Source organism: Arachis stenosperma, chromosome 1 (genome assembly GCF_014773155.1).
Source record: "Arachis stenosperma cultivar V10309 chromosome 1, arast.V10309.gnm1.PFL2, whole genome shotgun sequence".
Classification (NCBI taxonomy): domain Eukaryota; kingdom Viridiplantae; phylum Streptophyta; class Magnoliopsida; order Fabales; family Fabaceae; genus Arachis; species Arachis stenosperma.
In genome coordinates, this window is record NC_080377.1 from 100427512 (window position 1) to 100448132 (window position 20621).

A 20621-nucleotide genomic window follows, 5' to 3' on the forward strand; every position below is an offset into this window, starting at 1 on the left:
TATGCATCCTACCTTGACCTTAGCCCCATTACAACCTATGGGAAAGCCCTCATGATATTTGTATGCATGCATAAAGTAATTGTTGATTGTTAGATGAAAAACAAATCTTGGAAAGCATGATTGGGGGGAGAAGTGAGTGAATCAACCCAATACACTTGAGTGCCTAGAGCGGATACACATCCGGTTAGGGTTCTATCGCTCAAGCACATGTTTCCACCCATGATCATCTTTTCTTGCAAGTTTGTAAATCTTTCAATGATTTAATTCAATTGTGGGTTGATTTGACTGCTATGGCTTTAGCCCTTGGACTCATATATGTGTTCTTGGAAGTTGACCTATTTTGACCAAGTAGATGCATTCATATGGAGAGATTGCATATAGATAGTGTTCATATCCTGGGTCGAGCTGTCCGACCCGGGATGTTCGACAGACAAAGCGATCGACCTCTTTAGGTTAGGACAACCCGACCTCTTCTCAAAGAGCTCGGCCAAGTCACAGGAAAGCCCAAACAAAGGGCCCAAATAGAGGAACATGTCCCAAATCCAAGGGCAACCCAAGCCTACAGGGAGAAGGGCGGTTCCCTTGAAGATAAGATGACCTCACCTCAAGATAAGATAAAGATAAGATAAGATAACTAACTTATCTTATCCACAGAAGGTCACATCTCACCATTATAAATACACTGGGGCACCCAGGTATAACTCATACTCTGATTCTACTCAATACCTACTCAATACCCTTGCTAACTTAAGCATCGGAGTCCCTTGCAGGTACCCCCCACCCTCTGGGGACGAAGGATCAGCACCATCACCAAGTCCAACAAGTCGGACACACCAGCTCCGGTCGATATACACCTGCCAGACACGTCAGCTCTGACCAGCACAGAAGATCTCATCCGAGATCGACTTACAGTTTCAGGTAACCCTCGGAACATTGGCGCCGTTGCCGGGGAACCTGAAAGTCATCCCATCACCATGGCGGACGACCATGACAACGACCACAATTCAGGTCTAGAAGATAGAACACCGCATAAGAACGCGGATGTCACGCTACAAGATACCCCGAAAACCAACAAGGACAAAGACTCACCAAATTCCGGGGCAATAGAAGCGCTCCTAGATCGCCTAAAACAATTTGAAAAAGAAACCCAACAACAATGAGAAATCGGAAAAGATCTACAAAGAGAGGTGCGACGACGTCAAAAATTGGAAGAAAAACTACAGCAATTGGAAGCCGATCTTAAATTAAAAGTCCCCCGGGCCAATCCTGAAGAAAATTCACGCAAAGAGCAAGACCCATTCACCAGGGAAATCATGAAAACCAAAATTCCAGAAGACTTCAAACTCCCAGATATAACCCTATACGATGGCACCACGAACCCCAACCACCACTTCAGCAACTTCAGAAGCAGAATGTACCTTACCGACGCCCTAGATGTTGTTCGCTGTAAAGCCTTTCCAACAACTCTCACAAAGACAGCAATCCGATGGTTCGACAACCTACCCCCAAAGTCCATCTCAAGCTTTGATGACCTAGCTAAAAAATTCCTAGCCAGATTCTCCATTCAGAAAGATAAGGCCAAGCACGCCCCCAGCCTACTAGGGATCAAACAAGTAGATCGGGAGAGCCTCCGCAACTACATGGAAAAATTCAACAAAACGTGCATGGACATACAAAGTTTACCAACAGAAGCCGCCATCATGGGACTCATCAACGGCCTGCAAGAAGGACCTTTTAGCCAATCTATATCAAAGAAGTACCCGACCTCCTTAGACGAAGTACAGGAACGAGCAGAAAAATATATTAACATGGAAGAAAATGCTCGGTTAGGAGATACCTCAAAATCGGGGACCTCCTACTGAGACAAAGACAAGGAATCCAAGAGAAAAGAAGATCGATAAGGGGAGAAAATTAAAAAATACCACAATTACACTCATCTCAGGGCATCCCTGGTCGAGATATACAAAGAAGTCTGCCATACAAAAAAAATTCTCCCAGCTCGGCCACTCAAAGGAAAAAAGGGAGGAGAAAACCGGAAGGAATATTGTGAATACCATCGAGTCCGTGGACATTCCACAAACGAATGCTTCGACTTAAAAAATATCATAGAGAAATTAGTGAGAGAAGGAAAATTAGATCGATTTCTGGCCACCCGAGATGATGATCAAAGAAAGAGACGAAGGGATGAAGATACCGAGCGAACTGAACGATCACCTCGGACACCAGAGAGACATGTCCACATGATACATGGCGGATTCGCAGGAGGTGGGATCTCCAAATCATCTCACAAAAGATATCTCAAAGAAGTATATCATGTCGAGGGAAAGGAGGAAGCACTCAACATCCCTGCAATAACATTCACTAAAGAGGACGCCTCCGGCATCATCTCAGGACACGACGATCCCATGGTCATCACCATCATATTGGCAAACGCCAATCTACACCGCACCTTAATAGACCAAGGGAGTTCCGCCGATATCTTATTCAAAATAGCCTTCGATAAACTCGGCTTAGAAGAGAAGGAACTTAAAGCATATCCAAATAGTCTGTTCGGACTAGGAGATACCCCGGTTCAACCGCTGGGATACATACCACTACATACAACCTTTGGAAATGGGAACCAATCCAGGACCCTCAGAATAGACTACATCGTGGTCGATGTAAGTTCAACTTATAATGCTCTCATAGGTCAGACAACACTCAACCAACTTGGCGCGATAGTCTCAACCTCATATCTATGTATGAAATTCCCCACTACGAAAGGAATAGCCACGATAAAAGCAGATCAAAAGATGGCACGTCGCTGTTATAACGAAAGCCTAAATCTCAGAAGCAGGGGAGAAGAGTTCCACACAATCGAGCTGGGCGGAGCCCAACAACAAGAGAAGCTTCGTCCACAACTAGAAGGTGCGATAGAGAAAATTCAGATCGGGGATACTTCGGAAAAACAACCAATATCGGCACAATCCTAAGAGAAGATTCAAAAGAATTGCTAATACAATTCTTACGAGATAATGTTGATCTCTTTGCGCGGAAAGCCGCAGACATGCCAGGAATAGACCCTAAGTTAATGAGCCATAAGTTGGCGGTCTATCCAGGATCTCGGCCGGTACAGCAGAGACGAAGAAAACTCGGGCCAGAGCGATCCCAGGCTGTGGAAGAGCAAGTACAAGCACTACTGGAAGCAGGATTCATAAGGGAAGTCAAATACCCACTATGGCTAGCCAACGTCGTCTTGGTGAAAAAATCAAACGGGAAGTGGCGAATGTGCACCGATTACACCGATCTCAACAAAACTTGTCCAAAAGATCCATATCCACTCCCAAGTATTGATGCTCTGGTAGATGCTTCCTCCGGATATAGATATCTCTCATTTATGGATGCTTACTCGGGGTACAACCAAATCCCCATGTGCCACCAGATCAAGAAAAGACCTCGTTCTTAACACCAAAAGCAAACTACTGCTACATTGTGATGCCTTTCGGTCTCAAGAACGCAGGAGCTACTTATCAAAGGCTAATGAATAAAGTCTTCTCGGATCACATCGGAAAGGTCATGGAAGTCTACATGGACGACATGCTAATAAAAACACAAAATGAAGAGACATTATTGTCCGTTCTGGCCCAAGTGTTCGACACCATAAGAAAGCATGACATGCGACTCAATCCCGCGAAATGCACCTTTGCAGTAGAGGCGGGCAAATTCTTAGGTTTCATGCTCACACAAAGAGGAATTGAAGCAAATCCAGACAAGTGTCAGGCCATACTCAACATGAAGAGCCCAACCTGTGTCAAAGAAGTACAGCAACTCAATGGGAGATTGGCCGCCCTATCCCGATTCCTAGCAGGAGCTGCGATAAGATCTCTCCCTTTCTATGCTACTTTAAGAAAGGGAAAACAGTTCGAATGGACAACAGAATGTGAGCAAGCCTTCCAAGACTTTAAGAAGTTCTTAGGATGGCCACCTATCCTATCTCGACCACGAGAAGGAGAACCACTCATATTATATCTCACAGTAGGAAGCCGGGCAATAGCCTCAGCACTAGTCAGAGAATACGAAAATGGACAACAACCCATATACTTCATCAGCAAAGCACTACAGGGATCCGAGCTAAACTACCAAAAAATAGAAAAATTCGCCTATACTCTCATTTTAACATCCCGACAACTCCGCCCTTACTTCCAGGCTCACACCATTAAGGTTCGAACTAACCAGCCTCTAAAAGGAATATTGCAGAAAACAGATTTAGCAGGCAGAATTTCACAATGGGCAGTCGAGCTGTTAGAATTCGACCTCCGAAACTCGGACGGCCATCAAATCACAGTATCTGGCCGACTTTATCACAGAATTCACAGATATCCTGGAAACCCTCACAGAATGGAATCTCTATGTGGACGGTTCTTCAAATAAAACTGGAAGCGGCGCAGGCATAATAATAGAAAGCAACCAAGGAACCCAAGTCAAGCTCTCCCTCAAGTTCGGGTTTCCGGCCTCAAATAACCAGGCGGAATACGAAGCATTGTTAGCTGGGTTGAAGCTGGCTGAAGAGGTGGGAGCTCAAAAACTCAACATTTACAGCAATTCACAAGTGGTCACATCACAAATAACAGGGAGCTACCAAGCCAAAGATCCCATCATGAAAAAGTATTTGGATAAGACCAAGGAACAGCTCGGACAAATCGGGGAATATAAGATCTGCCACATCCCCCGCGAACAAAATGCCCGAGCTGACGCACTCTCGAAACTAGCCAGCACCAAACCAAGCGGCAACAATAGAAGCCTCATCCAGGAAATATTACAGAACCCGTCAATCTCAGAAGAAGAAAAAGTCCTAACCATAGAAAACCAGGACCAAGGATGGATGACCCACATAATCAACTACCTCAAAACAGGAACACTCCCCGCAGAAGAAAATGAGACAAAGAGGCTAAAAAGGGAGGCACAGTACTACACCATCATAAACAACATCCTATACAAAAGAGGGATATCAGTATCATTATTAAAATGTGTACCGACCCCCCACACAAAGGAAGTGTTAGAAGAAGTACACGGCGGCATTTGTGGCAATCATCTCGAAGCGCAGGCCCTCGTCAAAAAAGTATTCCGGGCAGGGTTCTATTGGCCAATATTACAGAAAGAAGCCACATAATTTGTAAAGACATGTCCACCATGTCAGAAACATGCCAACTTTCATATCGCTCCGCCAGAAGAGCTCATCAGCGTGACTTCTCCTTGGCCGTTTGCAAAATGGGGACTCGATCTTCTTGGCCCCTTTCCCCAGGGATCAGGACAAGTTAGATTTCTCATAGTAGGGGTAGACTACTTTACAAAGTGGATCGAGGCAGAACCCCTAGCTAACACCACCGCCCAAAGAAGCCGGAAATTCCTATATAGAAACATTGTTACAAGGTTCGGAGTTCCATATTCAATAACCACAGACAATGGCACTCAATTCACAGATGCAGGCTTCAGAAAACTAGTAGCCGACTTGAATATAAAGCACCAGTACACCTCTGTCGAACATCCACAGGCCAATGGACAGGCCGAAGCTGCCAACAAAGTCATACTGGCCGGGTTAAAACGGAGATTACAAGATGCAAAGGGAGCCTGGGCAGAAGAGCTTCCACAGTTCCTATGGGCATATCGAACGACGCCACATTCCACCACAAAGGAATCCTCCTTCCGGTTAGCATACGGAACAGAGGCAATGATCCCAGTAGAGATTGAGGAAAGATCGCCTAGAGTAGTTCATTACAATGAGGGAGCAAACTCCCAACTTCAGAGGGAAGAGCTCGACTTACTACCTAAAATCCAAGAAAGAGCTCGGATCAGGGAGGAAGCTCTAAAACGCCGAATCGCTTCCAAATATAATCAAAGGGTAGTACCGAGAAGTTTTACAGAGAACGATCTTATCCTAATCCGACATGATATTGGAACAACTCGACCAGGAGAAGGAAAGCTGGCAGCAAACTGGAAAGGACCCTACCGAGTTATAGAAGTACTTGGGAAGGGCTACTACAGACTGTCCGAACTCGATGGACGAGAGCTTCCCAGATCATGGCACGCCTGCAACCTAAGAAGGTACTACAGTTAGAAAAGGTAAAGGATCTCATTATTGGATGCACTCTTTTTCCTGAAAAGGGTTTTTAATGAGGCACCAGGTTGAGACCTAGACACTATCTGACTTAAAAGGATGAAAAAATTCCCACAAGTATATATTTTGCACTTTTCTTTGAATGAAATTTATTTAGATATTCTACAAGATTTCAAGACGCATTAATCTGAAGTATTCATCGTCCGATTATAAAGCAACAGATCGGCAGAAAGTGAAAAACAATTTCACTGCACGATCACGATAAAGATAACCGTCCGATAAAGGTGAAAACGCGATTCACCCAAAAGATGATCTAAAGATGCCAACCACTTCTACAAATCAGCAAAGATGAACACAGAATAATGTAAGAAGTTATCGAAAGCAATCCAAAAAAGAGCCTGACGAGGCCTTACGGATAGCTAAAATAATAACTTAAAGACTGGCCGACGTTCAGATGTCGGACCAAGTCAACCCAAGTTATAAGTAAACCCTGGAAAAGGGTCTGGCCAACCCTATTAAAGAGGATTACTTTAACTTAAGAGGAGATCGACCTAACGAAGTTGGTTTCCTACAAAACAAAGTTATAAAAGTAATCCCTGAAAGAGACCTGACAAAGGTCCAAGAAAGAGGATTACAAAAATAACTTAAGAAGAGATCGACCTAATGAAGTCGGTTTCCTACGAAAACAAAGTTATAAAAAGTAATCCCTGAAAGAGACCTGACAAAGGTCTAACAAAGAGGATTACAAAAATAACTTAGAAAGAGATCGACCTAATGAAGTCGGTTTCCTACGAAAACAAAGTTATAAAAAGTAATCCCTGAAAGAGACCTGACAAAGGTCTAACAAAGAGGATTACAAAAATAACTTAGAAAGAGATCGACCTAATGAAGTCGGTTTCCTACGAAAACAAAGTTATAAAAAGTAATCCCTGAGAGAGACCTGACAAAGGCCCAAGAAAGGGGATTACAGAAATAACTTAGAAAGAGATTGACCTAATGAAGTCGGTTTCCTACGAAAACAAAGTTATAAAAGTAATCCCTCAAAGAAACCTGATCAAGGTCCAAGAAAGGGGATTACAGAAATAACTTAGAAGGGACCAACGCAAAAGAATCGGTTACGGAGCGTCAAAAATGCGTACAAAGGCGAGAAAACCGAGAAACAAGTCGGACCCACATAGACACAAACTCAAAGGAGAAGAGAAAACAAAGTCAAAATACCTTGATATAATCTACAAAGTTAAAAAAGCCTCGGCGGCCATCAACACCTACTAAAGATAGCGAGCTACTTTTGTTTTTCAAAATAAAAGTTGCTAAAATAAGCAACTAGAGACCGTCAGCAAAATAAACAAAGTTTTAAAAAGCCCACAAGCCGGGCCAGCTACATAAATATCCAGAAAGGGATCAGCAAGCATCAGGAGCCTTCTTGGCAGCCTCAGGACAAGGAGAAAGAGGGCGAGTCTGAATAGGCACAGCATCTATAGTTCCATCCTCCCGGTTCAGAACCTGGCAATCCGAATCAGGTGCAACCGGAGGAGCAGAAGAAGTCGACACTTTGGCAGAGGACACAGGGGGATGATCAGGATCATCATCACCCTCGTCATCAGGGACAATCTTGCCATTCCTGACAACGTTGTCCAGGCTGAAAAGAGCGAGATCGGCCTCGGGAGAAATGACTCGAACTTGCTCCTTCAAGTTCTCATAAGTAGCAGTCACGCTGCCAACAAGATGACCTTGGAGCTCAGAATAATCTTCCCGGGCATTGTCCAACTCCCCCCTCAGACGCATCACCTCCCGATAAGTCGTAACGTAACTCTCCTTATGCATCAGGGCTGTGTCCTCGGCCAACCTCAAAGAAGCTGCCTGTGAAAGGGAACTCGCCTTCTCATTCTCTAGATCCTTCTCCAACTTGGTCACCTTTAATTCAAGTTCCTCCTTCAGCCCCTTCATCCGGTCAAACTCCTGCTTTGCCTCCTCCAAAAATGCTTTGGTAGCATGGAGAGGAAGATTCTGAGCAGTCCGGTATATAGCAGCCGCCATATACGCCATCTGTACGTGATTTCGGGCCATAAACTCCAAATGATGGAGGATGGACACATTGTCCATGGAGAGGGTACCATAGGGACCGATTTGCTGATCCACAAATTCAATGGCATTAAAGTCGGGAGCATTGAGGTCGAAAAGCTCAGCTGTTTTTTGTTTCTTATTGGGAGGAGTAACAGAAGGAGCAGCAGAAGTAGTGTGAGGATCCACCAGACGAACTCGGGGAGTAGGGATCACCTTTTTCACCCCAAGGGAACTCGGCACAGACGGCTTCACGTGCACTTGAGAGGATCCTTCCCCAGCCGCCTTGGCTGAGATGTTTTTGGCAGCAGTCGCCCTCTGCGCTCTTTTAAAAGCTTTCATGGATTCATTATTCTTCATCGCCTCTGCAAATAAAACAGAAATTAAGCTACAAGTCGGAAAAGACAGTTACGAGTAATATAGAACAGATAAAAAAGGAAACACAAAATACCCAGCTCGGTTTGAAGAAGAGAGGGATTGGTTAGAAATTTCTTTGTGTCGAGATGGGGAGGTTAACCCCAGTGTTCTTCCAACACAATCACAAAGGCTCTCTCAGTCTCATCCAACATTTCCCACGTATATTGGGACACCCTCGCATCTTTTTTGCCATTCCAAGGGAAAAGTAGGCTCGTCATTTTCATCCAGAAAGAAGGGTCGAGCTCCTTCAACAGCTCGGACCTTGAAAAAGTAGTTTTTAAAATCACGGAATGACTCGTCAAACATGGAAAAACCTTCTTTCCCTGGGTAGATCGAAAGAAGACCCAAGCTGCCTTCTTTTTTACCACTCCAGGCTTAGTCAAGACAAACAGATAGAAAAAGAGAGATTGCGAGGCAGGGATACCAAAGCCATTGCACAACAATTGAAAAATTTTTATGAAACCCCAGGAATTAGGGTGAAGTTGAGAGGGGGCGACATTACAGGACTATAACAAGTCGGTTTCAAACTTAGTAAAAGGAAGGGTGATACCCAGCTGACCAAAGAAAAAGTCATAAACATAGAAAAAGGGCGATCGTCAACAACCCGAGTAGAGAAGCAAACTCTCTCATCAGAAGAGGGAGGAACAAGCTCATAGTTCTTCTCATCGCCAGGATTACTACAGACACTGTAAAACTGCCTAAGCTGCGCGCAAAACTCAGAATCAACCAGAGAGACACACATAAGAACCATCGAGTCCACCCAATCGGCCATACCCTCAGGAACATGGGAAGGCAACTCTACAACGTTATTTCGGGAAGACATGAGGCCAACTAAATCCTACAAAAAGAAAAGAAGAACGGATTACTTAAAAACATCTCGGACGAGGGGCAAAACATCTCGACGGGCGGATAAACAGAAAAGGAAAACCACAAGACTCAAGCCAAAAAGTCCTGGGGCATCCCTTGGAGGCAATAACAAAGCAAGGTTTTCAAGCTATTTCTACAGCTTACGTCCCGGCACTCATCAAAAAGAAAATAAAGTCTCAAAGGAAGTAAAAACACAAAATCACCACCTTTCTACAGTTTATCAGCAAAAAGCATTGCTTCTACAGTTTATCAGCAAAAGGAATTATCAAAACACCAAAAATGCCAAACAAAAAAAAGCAAAGACGCAAACTTTTTTTTCGGAATCAAGCAAAGAACCATCACCAAAGGCACAAGCAGAAACGGCGACAACATGCAAAAATCCTAAAAGAAAAAGATTCAAGCAACAAGAAAAAAGATTCGCACCAAAAACGAAGAAATTCCAGAGCACGCAACAAACAGGCATGGTAAAAGCAGAAAGACCCAAAAAACTTCCTCTGAACAAAATGCAAACTTTCCATATATAAGGAAACAGAAGAAAGAAAAATCGAACCTGGAGAAAGCAGAAGAAAACCTCGAAAGAAAGCCGAAGGACAGAAGAAAAGCCACCCCTCGAAAGTGGAGAGCTGCGAAGGAGAAAAGCTGGAGATCACCCTCTTTCACAGAGAGTAGCGACAGAACAGGTGGGAGAAACTACGAAAGAAACAGAAAATGAGAGAGTAAAGGGAGAAGTTACGAAGAAAGAATGAAGAAGAGGAACCGTTTTTTGATTGAGAAATTCAAAATAAAAGACCAAGAGAAAACGGGGCAATTAATGCCAATTAAATGCAGATATTAAAACCCTCTTGCGTCCCCAAAAAAAGCGCTGATATAAAAATGCGCACTTTTAGAGGAAAACCTTCTACATTCAAAAGCTGCTACAAAGGAATCGACAAAATGCTTGAGTTCGGCTTCACCAAAGAAGGACCGAAGTCAAAGACTCGACCTCAAAGAAGTCCGAGCTCAAGCAGGGGCACTGTTCATACCCTGGGTCGAGCTGTCCGACCCGGGATGTTTGACAGACAAAGCGACCGACATCTTTAGGTCAGGACAACCCAACCTCTTCTCAAAGAGCTCGGCCAAGTTACAGGAAAGCCCAAACAAAGGGCCCAAATAGAGGAACACGTCCCAAATCCAAGGGCAGCCCAAGCCTACAGGGAGAAGGGCGGTTCCCTTGAAGATAAGATGACCTCACCTCAAGATAAGATAAAGATAAGATAAGATAACTAACTTATCTTATCCACAGAAGGTCACATCTCACCATTATAAATACACTGGAGTACCCAGGTATAACTCATACTCTGATTCTACTCAATACCTGCTCAATACCCTTGCTAACTTAAGCATCGGAGTCCCTTGCAGGTACCCCCCACCCTCCGGGGACGAAGGATCAGCACCATCACCAAGTCCAACAAGTCGGACACACCAGCTCCGGCCACTATACACCTGCCGGACACGTCGGCTCCGACCAGCACAGAAGATCTCGTCCGAGATCGACCTACAGTTTCAGGTAACCCTCGGAACAGATAGGTTGCATTTAGTTAGTTTGCATTGAATAAATGTGATACCCTTTTGCTTCTTTCTTGATTTTAACATGAGGACATGCTTAGTTTAAGTGTGGGGAGATTTGATAAACCCCAATTTCGTGGTTTATTTTGTGCTTAATTTGGGGGATTTTATCACCTTTTCCCACATTTATTCAATAAAATAGCATGGTTTTGTAATTCTCCCATGAATTGTGCTTAAGTGTAAAAACATGCTTTTTAGGCCCTTAAATTGGTGATTTTAACTCACTTTAATTCCATTCGATGCCTTGATGTGTTTGTTGAGTGATTTCAGGTTCATAAGGCAAGTATTTGATGGAAGAAATGAGGAGAAAAGCATGCAAGGTGGAGAATACATGAGGAAACAAGAATTGGGAATGCATCGATGGGCGCGCACCGCAAATGTGATTTCGCATAGAGACGCGCACGCGTACATGACACGTCCGCACGGACGAAGAAATAGCCAATCGACGCGTACGCGCACATCGTGCATACGCGCCGATACTCGCACGTGACTCACTTAAAGGCAAAACATTGGGGGCAATTTCTGAGTAGCCTAGGCCCAATTCCAACCTTGTTCTGAGTGTATTTCATGCTGAATTGAAGCCCAAGCAAAGGGAGGAGCAATTGTTTGTAGTTTTGGCATCATGTAGGTTAGTTTCTAGAGAGAGAAGCTCCCTCTGTTCTCTTGAATTAGGTTAGGTTAGGTTAATCTCTTCTAGATCTAGGTTCAATCTCATGTTTTCATATTGTTTCCTTTATGGATTCTTGCTTCTACTCTTTGATTCTCATGGTTTGTAGTGTTAATTTTACTTTGATGCTCTCTTTTATGTTAATGAACTCATGTTGAATTTGGATTCCTTTTTAATGCAATTTAATGTTTGATGTTTCTTTTATTATTGAATTGAGATGTGGATTTACTTTAATTGCAATTGGTAGTTGTTAGATTTTATCTTTCCTTGCAATTTACCATGCCTTCCTTTTATACCCACCAAGTGTTTGACAAAATGCTTGGTTGGCCTTTAGAGTAGAATTTTATACTCTTGGCTTGGGAAGGTAACTTAGGAACTCTTGAGTTGCTAATGTGCAAGTGATTGATGACTGGGAGCCATTAACCCTAGATCTCACTAATTGAATTTTTGGAGACCTAGGACTTATGAACTTGGATTGACATAGCTCATTTGACTCTCCTTTATTAGTTAGAGGATGACTTAATGGGGTTGATCCTTGCCAATTCTCATGTTGTGGTTAGTGATAAGGATAGAGATCCTTGACCACCAACCTTTGCCAAGACTTTTTAGCTATTAGTTTACTTCCTTGCCCATTTTATCAATCAAACCCCCTTGTTTCTTCATAGCCAATAATCATTCACTTCATTGCAATCCTCGTGAGACGACCCGGAGTCCAAATACTCTAGTTAATTCTTATTTGGGGTTTGTACATGTGACAACTCAAAATTTTTGATTGGGAGAATTGTTCATTGGTGTAGAACTATGCTTGCAATGAAGTAATTCTTTTCTATAAGAAGAAAATCTAGACCATCGAGCAAAATCTCTTAAATCATTGAGCTTCCTGCGCTTCTGTTGTACTGGTCTGGATCCGGGATATACTGCCAATCTATGGCACATTAGTCAGATATCAATACCGGGCATGTCTGCGACCTTCCATGCGAACAGGTTGGAGTTCTTTCTTAAAAACTTTGTCAGTAGTTCCTTTAAGTCTCTGTTTAGGTTTCCCCCTATGTTTGTTATTTTGTCTTGAGTATCCCCAATCTGAACTTCTTCGGTCTCACCTTCTGGCTGAGGACGAAGTTCTTCATGAGCTCTGATTCCCCCGAGTTCAATAGTGTTGGTTTCTCTTCCTCTGGAGTCGCCTTTAAGGTTCATACTTTCGTTGTAACAGTGTTGTGCGAGTTTTTGGTCTCCTTTTATAGTGGCGATCCCTTTTGGAGTGGGGAACTTCATGCATAGGTATAGAGTGGAGACCACTCCGGCGAGCTGATTTAGCGTTGTCCGACCTATGGGGGCATTATATGCAGAGCTAACATCGACTACAATAGAGTCTATGCTTAGCATTCTAGACCATGTTCCTTTCCCAAAGGTTGTGTGCAGCGGGATGTACCCAAGTGGTTAGATTGGGGCGTCTCCGAGCCTGAATAGGCTATTAGGATATGCTCTGAATTCTTTTTCATGTAGGCCGAGCTTGTCGAAGGCGGATTTGAACAGGATATCTGCAGAGCTCCCTCGGTCTACAATGTTCACTGGAGATTGGCATTGGCAAGTATGATGGTAACGACCACGGGGTCATCATGTCCCGGGGTGATGCCTGCCGCATCTTCTTGAGTGAAGGTAATAGTGGAAAGGTCGGGCGACCTATCTTCTTCTCCGACATGGTACACCTCTTTAAGGTGTCTTTTGCGGGTTGACTTAGAGATCCCCCTCCTGCGAATCCTCCGTTTATCATGTAAATATGTCTCTCAGGGGTGTGAGCGGGGTGTTCATCTTGTCCGCCATCTTCGTCCCTTCTTCTCTTTTTTGGTTCGTCCGCTCTATTGGCCAAGAATTGATCTAGTCTCCCTTCTCGTGCCAATTTTTCTATGACATTCTTTAGGTCGTAGCACTCGTTGGTAGGATGTCCATAGATTCGGTGGTATTCACAATACTCTGTGCGACTTCCTCCTCTCTTGTGTTTAATCGGGCGACGGGGTGGGATCTTCTCAGTGTTGCATATCTCTATATAAACATCCACAAAGGACACCCAAAGAGGGATGTAGTTGTGGTACTTTCTGGGTTTCTCAGTAGGTTGGTCTTCTATCTTCTTGGAATCTTTATCCTTGTCCCGAGGTGGGTAGGAGAATCCAGTTTTTGAGGTTTCTCCTAATTGGGAGTTCTCCTCCATATTGATGTATTTTTCTACCTGTTCTTGTACCTCATTCATAGATGTTGGGTGTTTCTTGGATATAGAATGGCTAAAGGGTCCTTCCCACAGACCGTTAATGAGTCTCATAATCACTGCTTCTGTAGGAAGATTCTGTATGTCAAGACATGCTTTATTGAATCTCTCCATGTAACTGCGGAGGCTTTTCCGATCTCCTTGTTTAATCCCTAGCAGGCTCGGAGTGTGCTTGGTTTTGTCCTTTTGGATGGAGAACCTGGCTAAGAATTTTTTGGCAAGGTCATCAAAGCTCGTGATCGAGCTTGGTGACAGGCTATCGAACCACTTTACCGCCATTTTGGTCAAGGTGGTCGGGAAAGCTTTGCAACGGGTCACGTCCGAGGCATCTGTGAGGTACATCCGGCTCCTAAATTTGCTGAGGTGATGACTTGGGTCGGACGTACCATCGTCGAGGGTCATGTCAGGGGCTTTGAAGTACTTTAGGACTTTTGCTTTCATGATTTCCTTTGTGAATAAGTCTTGGTCCTTGTGAGGGCTGTCTTCGCGGTTCGATCGAGTAGTTTTATTTTTGAGGTCGCCTTCGAGCTTTAGGAGCTTGTCTTCCAGCTCCCATCGCCGTCTTGTTTCTCTCCGAAGAACTCGCTCAGCTTCACGATGTCGTTCGGCTTCTTGTTCAAGCTATGTGAGGCGATCCTGCTGTTCACGAATGGTATCTAAAATTTCTGTATTCAGGGTCTACTTGTTGGATTGAGGTGTATCCTTTGGGGTAGCATCCGTGTTCTTAAGCGGCGTTCCTTCCTCCAGACCAGAGTTGTGGTCGTTGGCAGAGTTGTTTGCCATGGTGATGGGATGACTTCCAGGTTCTCCGACAACGGCGCCAATGTTCCGAGGGTTACCTGAAACGTTGAGGTCGATCTCGGACGAGATCTTCTGGCGTGATCGGAGATGCCGTGTCCAACTTGTTGGAGCTTGAGGTGCTGCTGGTCCTTGGTCACCGGAGGGTGGTGGTACCTGCAGGAGACTCCGAAGCTTAACTCAGCAGGGCTTTAAGCAGGTTTTTTGTAGAATTGGAGTATGAGTTATACCTAGGTGCTCCATTGTATTTATAGTAGTGTGGAGTGACCTTCCTTGAGATAAGTTAGTTATCTTATCTTATCTTATCTTTTTGTGGGTGAGGTCACTTATCTTTTGCCCAGCCGCCTTCAGGTGGGCTGTGATCCTCCGCTTTGGGCCTGCTCAGGTCTCTACAGCAATTTGGCCAAGTTCTTTAGGAAAAGGACGGTGACGAACAACCTTACAAGAGGTTGTCCGTTTTGTCCTCATCCAACTTGCACCGTACAGCTCGATCCAGGGTATGAACACCAACAAACTTCCAAAGATAAAGAAAACAGTTATCTATCAATTAAAGGTGGAACTACTCCAATAAAGTTGGTCATCAAACTCCACTATAAATACAATGACACCTCTTCAGGTATACACATGTTTTATTCTACTGAAATCCTACTTAAAACTCTTGCTAACTTAAACATCAGAGGCTTTTGCAGGTACCACCCCCACCTCCTCATGAAGAACTCGAACGGCGGTACCTTGGCGTAAGAACAAGTCGGACGCTGCCTCACAAGGAGCTTGAACTTCACAGGCCCAAATCAATATTTCAAGTAACCCTCAGAATAATAACTTTTAACATAAATTTTTTATACTAATATCTAATTATATTTGTATACATAAAGGAAAAAAATTATTTTTTAAAAATAAATATAAAAATTAATTATTTTTGTTTGTGTAATAAATTTAATATTTAATTAAATATAAAAATATACACATTAAATTCTTTTACATTATATATAATAAATATTAAAATTTAAATTAATTATTAATAAAAAATTAAATTTTCTCATGAAAAATAATAATTAAAATATTTATTATTTGATTTTTTATCTACGAATACTATTCTTATATTATAAAATCACATCTTGTATATGCAGCAATTTATTGATTAGCGATAAACCTTTAAATAGAGTTTCGATCTATAATAAATTAGTCATTGACATGTCGGATTGGATATATATATATATATATATATATATATATATATATGAAAAAGTCTAGGGGCAGCAGTTTCATTAAATTCCGGCCAGCATGTAACCAACAAAGAATAGTGAACTATTTGATGAAATCTCATACCATTTAAATTATCATTGATAGCTATTTGATAGGTACAAATCCCAAAAGTGATCGGTACCTAACACTCCCATATATATATATATAAACACATGTACCATATAGGAAGTTCGGCGGAACACATTCATCATAGTAATTTTGCGTGTTTCCCTCACACTCCGACGAAGGTGCGTGTTCTCTAACTCCGGCATCTCTTCCAGCTGCGGTTTCTCCTTCACTTCACAATTACATTCACCAATACCACAGGTTAGACAACAAAACAATAAAAAAAAAGGCTTCACCGCCACATGGTTGCAATCATAGTAGAAACATCAATTTTAATTTCTTTCCCTCGTTCTTTCTTTCCCTTTTTTTTTTTTAAATCTTCTTACTTTATCTTCCATTTCTTATTTTTGTTCCGTTTTATAATAGATTTTTGTTTGCGTGATCTATTCTCTATTCTTTCCCAGCTGCATCGTCTTCACTTTCTTCTCTAATTATCCATGACATAGAATCTGTTAATTATTCAGTAATTTGTTTATGAAGGCTTTCTGAAATGAAGCAACTATAAACTTGAGATTTAAAACCTGATTGGAGGCCTTAATTGATTAATATTATTTCTATAATTTGACCAGTCAACGTTAGGTCATCACTGTTCATGCTGGTATCATGTGTTATTATCAGTGTTGGTTCCTGTGGTTCAGGACGTGTTCTTTTTTCTGTTAAGATCTCGTGTGGAGGTAGAAACTTAGTAATAGAAGATGCAGAGTAGATTGGATTGAATTGAATTAAAGAACTGGACCCTTAGAACATATTTTGGCTATAGTATTATCGAGCACAGAAATTGGTTGGAAAATTATGTTGTGCCTCAGTATCCTCCGATAAGAGAAAGGTGTTGTAATATATCTGTTGATGAACATTTTATGTAAAATTGTCTACTTGGTGCAAGGCGCATGTTTTGTTTAGAGGGCTGTATCTCTCTAAGCTCTATGTAATATTGTAATACTGTTCTGTGTTGTCAGTAATATTTTTTTTATTGAAGAATTTATATCTATATGTATTCTATCCTACTCAAGTATTCATTTTGTGATATCGTTGTCTAGGATGTGAGTTATCTGTTGTTCTAGGATAGGTGAAATGTTTATCTTTATGAGAAGAGTACAACAAAACTGTAGATGTGATTACTCAACTAAATCACTTTGGTTTCCGATTGTGTTGCTAGGTTTCAACAATGGTTAGAAAAAAGGCAGATGATGCAGGCCCATCAGCAAAGACTAAGGCAAGTAGCAAAGATGCCCCAAAGAAAGAGAAAATTTCCATATCTGCCATGCTGGCCGGCATGGATGAAAAGCCTGATAAACCCAAAAAGCCCTCTTCCACTAAGCCCAAGGCAAAAGCCGCTCCAAAACCTTCTGCATATACTGATGGTATTGATCTTCCTCCATCTGACGAAGATGAAGATGAAGCTATCTTGGAGGAGGAGGAAGAGAATGCCTCCAAACGGCATCAGAGGAGTGAGTTGAAGACACTTGAAGTATCAACCACAGACAAAGAGCTGAAGAAGCGTGAGAAGAAGGATATTTTAGCGGCTCATGCTGTTGAGCAGGCAAAGAAGGAAGCTCTTAAGGATGACCACGATGCTTTCACGGTGGTCATTGGAAGTCGGACTTCAGTGCTTAATGGAGATGATGATGCCGATGCTAATGTCAAAGATATAACAATAGAAAATTTCTCGGTGTCTGCTCGGGGTAAAGAACTTCTGAAGAATGCGTCAGTGAAGATATCTCATGGGAAGAGGTATGGTTTGGTTGGACCCAATGGAAAGGGGAAGTCCACACTATTGAAGCTTCTTGCTTGGAGGAAGATACCGGTACCTAAGAATATTGATGTCCTTCTGGTTGAACAGGAGGTAGTTGGTGATGATAAAACCGCACTTGAGGCTGTTGTTTCAGCTAATGAAGAACTGGTTAAAGTTCGACAAGAAGTTGCTTCTTTGCAAAATGCAACTTCTTTGGAAGGAAGTGTTGACAAAGATAATAATGATGAGGAAGATGATGCAGGAGAGAAGCTAGCAGAGCTGTACGAGAAACTACAGCTGATGGGTTCTGATGCTGCTGAAGCTCAAGCATCAAAGATTTTAGCAGGTTTGGGTTTCACGAAGGATATGCAGGGCCGGCCAACAAAATCTTTTAGTGGTGGATGGAGAATGAGGATTTCTTTAGCTCGAGCACTTTTTGTGCAGCCAACTTTATTATTGCTTGATGAACCCACAAATCACCTTGACTTGAGGGCTGTTCTCTGGTTGGAAGAGTACCTGTGCCGTTGGAAGAAGACTTTGGTGGTTGTTTCACACGATAGGGATTTCCTCAATACAGTTTGCACTGAGATTATTCATCTTCATGACTTGAAACTCCATTTCTATCGTGGAAACTTTGATGACTTTGAGAGTGGGTATGAACAGCGTCGTAAAGAGATGAACAAGAAGTATGAGATTTATGACAAGCAACTGAAAGCTGCAAAAAGGAGTGGTAACCGAGCTCAGCAAGAAAAGGTGAAGGACCGAGCGAAGTTTGTGGCAGCCAAAGAAGCATCTAAAGCCAAGGGCAAAGGCAAGGGCAAGGTTGATGAAGATGAGGCCCCACCAGAGGTTCCACAGAAGTGGAGGGACTACAGTGTCGAGTTTCACTTTCCTGAACCTACCGAGCTCACACCTCCACTTCTTCAGCTTATTGAAGTGAGCTTCAGTTATCCGAACCGTGAGGATTTCAGACTGTCAAATGTTGATGTTGGCATTGATATGGGAACTCGTGTTGCCATTGTTGGGCCTAATGGAGCTGGAAAATCTACACTACTGAACCTTCTGGCTGGTGATTTGGTTCCAAATGAGGGTGAAGTTAGGAGGAGTCAGAAGTTGCGGATAGGAAGATACTCGCAACACTTTGTGGACCTTCTAACTATGGACGAAACCCCCGTTCAGTATCTTCTTCGTCTCCATCCTGATCAGGAGGGACTTAGCAAGCAAGAGGCTGTCCGCGCAAAACTCGGAAAGTTTGGGCTACCTAGTCATAACCATCTCACGCCTATTGCCAAACTATCAGGAGGGCAGAAAGCTAGGGTGGTCTTCACCTCAATATCCATGTCAAGACCCCATATTTTGTTGTTGGATGAACCCACTAATCATCTGGACATGCAAAGTATTGATGCATTGGCCGATGCACTAGACGAGTTCACTGGTGGAGTTGTTCTTGTTAGTCATGACTCGAGATTGATATCGCATGTATGTGAGGATGAAGAGAGGAGTCAAATCTGGGTTGTTGAGGATGGTACTGTCAGGACTTCGGTTGGAACATTTGACGATTACAAAACCGAGTTGATGAAAGAAATCAAAGCTGAAGTTGATGATTGAGCTGCTCCTTTTGAGAACAACTTTTGGCTACAATTTTTCCCCATATATGAGAACTGAGTGTAATACTATGTTGCTGGAAATGCAACCAATGTTTTTGGCTGGGTACACAATTTTCTGTTTTATCATAGTTTATAATTTGATCACAATAAATGAACATGTGTTTCAATTGTTACAACTTACAACTGCCGAGCTGTTTCAATTATTTGTTGTGTTTCTATCCAGCAAGTAATCTCAATAATATTTGTTGAGTTAATTTTTATCTGCAATATCCCTCTACTCTATTGCCGGTACCAAATCAATTATTATTTTATAGGAAAGTTTTCAAATATAATAGAATACTAGTATTTCAACAATTTTAAGAGTTGATTTTAGTTAATATGCATTATATATTGATAGAAGCTTTTATGGGACAAACTGAAAACTATTATACGTCAATTTGTTAAATTATAAGAGCAACAACTAAGAGAATAAAAGAAAGTTATACAAACATAGCTAAATTATTTGTTGAAGAGATGCATCAAGAATCGGGTAACACAATAGTTAACGATTATGAAAAGCTAAACATTTTACTATTATCAAGAATCGGGTAACACAATAGTTAACGATTATGAAAAGCTAAACATTTTACTATTTACAAATTGTATTGAACATTTTCATTAGTCAAGTTGAATCAAATAGGCATTACTTTCTTAGTATTTATTTTAAGACTTATTTTATGTTTATGTTTATATTGTTTTGTTTTACTTGTTTTAGGCCCAATTGTAATTTAACCTATTTTTATTTTAGTAAACTCATGAGATAGAGTTCTAAACTTAAGAGATACGTAGAAAAATCTCTAAAACATTGTAGCCACATTTTTTTTTTTAATTTTGATGAATGAAAATTTCTCTAAGTTTTTTTGGAAAAATTTGGGTGTGAACAGGAGAGGTAGAATGATTCCCTTAACTGTTGCATCAGAAAATTAAATTAAGATAGATGAATCTCTTTCTTTGATTTTTTTTTTCTCATCCTGAATTCTATTCCATATCATTTGGTATTAGATTTCAGGTATTAAATTAATGCTTATTAATCTATATTTGTTTCTCTTGTGCTTAAAAAAAAAAAACAGCACCTCTTACTTCTTTGTCATCCTCATTTGTTT

General features: G+C 42.0%; 1 protein-coding gene across 2 annotated transcripts; it reads left to right on the plus strand.

Annotated features, from left to right (window-relative positions):
* The first annotated feature begins 16214 nt into the window (after positions 1-16214).
* On the plus strand, positions 16215-19746 carry LOC130966230 (ABC transporter F family member 4-like). 2 transcript variants are annotated; one of them, XM_057891023.1, is made up of 2 exons: positions 16215-16341; positions 17297-19746. In XM_057891023.1, exon 2 carries the CDS (start codon positions 17306-17308, stop codon positions 19478-19480), a length of 2175 nt encoding a protein of 724 aa, XP_057747006.1. In that variant the 5' UTR covers positions 16215-16341; positions 17297-17305; the 3' UTR covers positions 19481-19746. The 2 variants fall into 2 exon arrangements, with proteins under 2 accessions (XP_057747006.1, XP_057747001.1); XM_057891018.1 differs by having other exon boundaries at positions 16215-16262.
* The last annotated feature ends 875 nt before the right edge of the window (positions 19747-20621 follow it).

Bases quoted from the DNA above. Each gene is read 5' to 3' on its own strand.
- LOC130966230 (XM_057891023.1), top strand. From the start codon at position 17,306: ATGGTTAGAAAAAAGGCAGATGATGCAGGCCCATCAGCAAAGACTAAG.